Below are 3,501 nucleotides of genomic sequence, written 5' to 3' on the forward strand. Positions count from 1 at the left end.
AGACAGCGATATTTATCAAATCAAGAATGTATTTAGTTAAAAAAAAACCCTGTATTGAACTGAAAAGGATCTTGTGCAAATCAAAGCACTGGAAAGCGTGGGAAGAGGGACACAAATCATCTATGATAATTCAATATCATACTATATCAACTCTTTGTCATACTGATCAAAAAGAAAAACATGTAGCAACAGATACTCGAGGGCACAATATATCCAAATGACGCATCGTTTTAACATTCTTACAATGATAACTAACTGATAGAGAGCCTTAAAAGAAAGTGAATAGTAAATTTTAATCTAGTTTAGAGAAGACTTACTGAAAGTTCCTTTTCTTGCATCACAACTAGAGTCCAGTGGTTGCATTTTCCCTTCTTTATGCAAGCTCTACAACACTGAGAAATCAGGATTTACCTGTCAACATGAAGTTGAAGTACAATGCTATCTAATTGATATTCGATACGTCCGCTGAAATTCTACGTGCAAGGTCTTACTCATTTGACCTTTCCGTTAATAGAAAACACGGATTCTAACAATATTGAAATCTTTTGACAAATTTCTAGTATCAAGAAATATTGGAGGGAGGTGATTAGGCACGATATGGAGCAGTTACATCTTACAGAGGACATGACCCTTGATAGGAAGGTGTGGAGGATGCCGATTAGGGTAGAGGGTTAGTGGTTAAGAGTTCGCCTGTAATAGTAGGGAAGAGTGCTTTATCTGCTCTGGAGTTTCTTGTTCGTGGTGTTTTGGTGATGTTTGTGATTTCGAATAGATAGTTTATAGTATTCTCTTGTGGTTGTCTTGTTTTCCGTATTAGCCAGTAGTGTGTTATCCCTTTTTCCTGTTCACTTTTGTGACTGGGTATGTTGTTGTTGTTGTTGTTGTTGTTCTCGTATCAAGAAATGTAAAGCATGTATAGAGTTTGACGACGGTAAGCTTGACAAATTGACTGCTTTAGGTTCACAAATGTGGAAAAATGATTAAAAGTAAACGAAGCTTACCTTGTCCTTGCGGTTCCTAAGATTAGATATATTTTGGAGGGGTATGCATGCGGAGTTGTCGTCTGAGCAGCTCATCTATCTTAACGAATCTGATTTAAACTGCATTTGGAGGAATAAAGCTATATCATTTCACACTCACTCAAATATATAAAACATATGAATCGTACAAAATGACAGTCGGTAGAAAACAATATCCAGATTTGACATTAGTTTACTAATCTTTTAGCGGCATAACAATAACAATTTAAAACTATTCGCTTAGCTTTTAACAATAACACGAAATGATCCGATTACCTTAGGGGACTTGTTTTGAAGTTGTTCATCAAAGCAGCTAGAGAAGATCCTACTGAACAATTCAACTTGGTTCTGTTTCGGAGAAAAAAATCTTGAATATACCAGTGATTGTTGACTTTAAGTAAAGCTGCAAAGAGTCAGGAGAATGCATACCGTATTCCCATTCTGAAAAGAGCCCATGTTTTCCTTCATGTCCACCATTTTTTCAGCTATAGCTTGACAATCATGCCTAAAAATCCCGTTTAAGAAACCAGAACAAACATGAATTTCAAAGTCGACAAAAAGTGAAAAACTAACTGCGAAATATGTAAGAATAAAAGACAAGTTTGTCCATCATTATAAAGACCTTTCAAGTTTCTTAATTTCTTCATCTGTTGGTGATTGTTTTGGAAAGCTAGCCGACATTTCCAATCGCCTATGACTATCAGAATTGATTGTCACATGTGTTTGTTCTTGAATCCTTCCTCTTGAAGGGGTCAAGAGAGGAGACCTTAGAGGCTTATAACATCCGACGCCTCCAGTCATTTGCTTCCACTCGTGATATGCTTTAAGTTCCAAAATGCAATCCACAACCTTAGTCGACGAACCTACCTCAATATTATCCTAAGAATGCACAAAGCGAAATCAGAAGTTAGTATCTCTTTACAACCTCCGTAGAATATAAAACTTAAAACAAGTCAAAATTTTATAATTTTACCCTTTCAAAAATAGATCCCTCAAAAGCTGGTAGCCTTAAATCTTCCGCGGCTACTAAAAAGTTCTGGATGTTCTCAAAATATTGATATGCTGGCAGTGGCTGAGAATTCCACATGGTTGACTGTGAAGGAGTGTGGATTTCTACAACCTAATAACATAAAAACAACGATGAATGAAAAACGAATTTTATATAAAGAGCGGGCTTTTGCATACTAGAGAGTGATGTACCTTCGGAACTGATCCTGGTTGAACTTTGTTAATTAAATTGCAAAGTACAAAGACACTTCTCAAACAAGAAACAAACTCTCTCTCAGACGGTTGGCTTGATATAACTAATGGCCCGATGAAACATTTCAACCAGTGGGTTGCTTGATATCGCCTCAAAGCTACAAAACAATGAAAACCCCACATGAATCCCATTTATCCAAAAAGGGGAAAATAATACAGAAAATAAAAATCTAACACCTCCCGATTGACCACCATGTCAGGAAGGACGGAGCGAGAGCTTTGCCTACTGGTCCGGGAGAATACAATGGTTTTGCCTCAAAACTCTATATTTTTGTTTGAATATCCACTTAATACATATAAATAAGCTGCATTTTCTAGAATCCAGACCTTATAAACTCAAAAATTCTATCTCCACGTCAATAGTACTTAAAGAGTATCCCGGTGCAATCAAGCTCCCACTATGTGCGGGGTCCAAGGAATGGTCGGACCACAAGGGTCTATTGTACACAGCCTTATCCAACATTTCTGCAAGAGACTGTTTCCACAACTTGAATCTACGACCTCCATGACCTCTGGGTCCTACTTCAATCAAACAATTGACAAATATGGATACTAAAAATAACAAAGCAAGAAAACTAAACCTGCTTCTTTAGCTTTCCTCCAAGCCAAATTGTATTCATGTCCCTTCCTATTGTTTGATTCTCCATTAAAAATCCAATCTTTTAAATCTGTCATCCAAAGAACCAAAAAATGTTAAAATAGAACATATCATTCAGACCCCTTAACTACAAAACAATGTTACAGTTTTAACTAAACAGACTGTAAATCAATTCATAGTAAATCTAACACATTTCAAGAAAGCATCTTCACACAAACACTCACAAAAAAAATGTATCAATCCTAAACCCCTTAAACCCCAAATGAACATAAACTCAAGAATCACTTTTAACAAAACCAAAATAACTAAACAGTTCAAAATTCAAGAAATGTATCCTATAACCTAGGTTGCACGGACTCTTCACTTTCGATGCTGCACTCGTGTCGGATTCTCCAAAGCTGCACTGCTTTTGGAGAATCTGACATGCATTCTCTGATATTTTTGAAGAGTCCAAGCAACATAGCCTAAAACCTTCACGTCACAAACTAACCATATCTACATTAGCAATCAAACAGTCTCTTAACATTGTTCAAGAATTTATTTATTTTTATTATCAATCAAGAATTTTTTTACCATAAATGAATAGCATATGATTTCTAAAGAATCATTAAACCCCAAATGAGC

The 3,501-nt window shown here is 36.0% G+C and overlaps 1 protein-coding gene and 1 long non-coding RNA gene across 2 annotated transcripts; both read right to left on the reverse strand.

Annotated features, from left to right (window-relative positions):
• Positions 1-293: 293 nt before the first annotated feature.
• On the reverse strand, positions 294-1,510 carry LOC124895127. Its single transcript, XR_007051530.1, has 4 exons — positions 1,449-1,510; positions 1,296-1,367; positions 1,002-1,100; positions 294-392 (listed from the first exon to the last, which is right to left on the reverse strand). It is a non-coding gene; the product is annotated as an uncharacterized LOC124895127 (long non-coding RNA).
• Positions 1,511-1,631: 121 nt separating this feature from the next.
• LOC124895126 (kinesin-like protein KIN-14L) lies at positions 1,632-2,757 on the reverse strand. Its single transcript, XM_047405581.1, has 3 exons — positions 2,220-2,757; positions 1,993-2,139; positions 1,632-1,898 (listed from the first exon to the last, which is right to left on the reverse strand). Exons 1-3 carry the CDS (start codon positions 2,409-2,411, stop codon positions 1,632-1,634), a joined length of 606 nt encoding a protein of 201 aa, XP_047261537.1. The 5' UTR covers positions 2,412-2,757.
• Positions 2,758-3,501: the final 744 nt, after the last annotated feature.

The sequence above is a fragment of the Capsicum annuum genome, unplaced genomic scaffold (genome assembly GCF_002878395.1).
Source record: "Capsicum annuum cultivar UCD-10X-F1 unplaced genomic scaffold, UCD10Xv1.1 ctg80106, whole genome shotgun sequence".
NCBI lineage: Eukaryota > Viridiplantae > Streptophyta > Magnoliopsida > Solanales > Solanaceae > Capsicum > Capsicum annuum.

Coding starts and splice junctions, on each gene's coding strand:
- LOC124895126 (XM_047405581.1), bottom strand. CDS start 2,411: ATGGGATTCATGTGGGGTTTTCATTGTTTTGTAGCTTTGAGGCGATAT. Junction 2,140..2,219: donor AACCAGGATCAGTTCCGAAG/GTACATCACTCT, acceptor TTATGTTATTAG/GTTGTAGAAATCCACACTCC. Junction 1,899..1,992: donor AGGGATCTATTTTTGAAAGG/GTAAAATTATAA, acceptor GTGCATTCTTAG/GATAATATTGAGGTAGGTTC.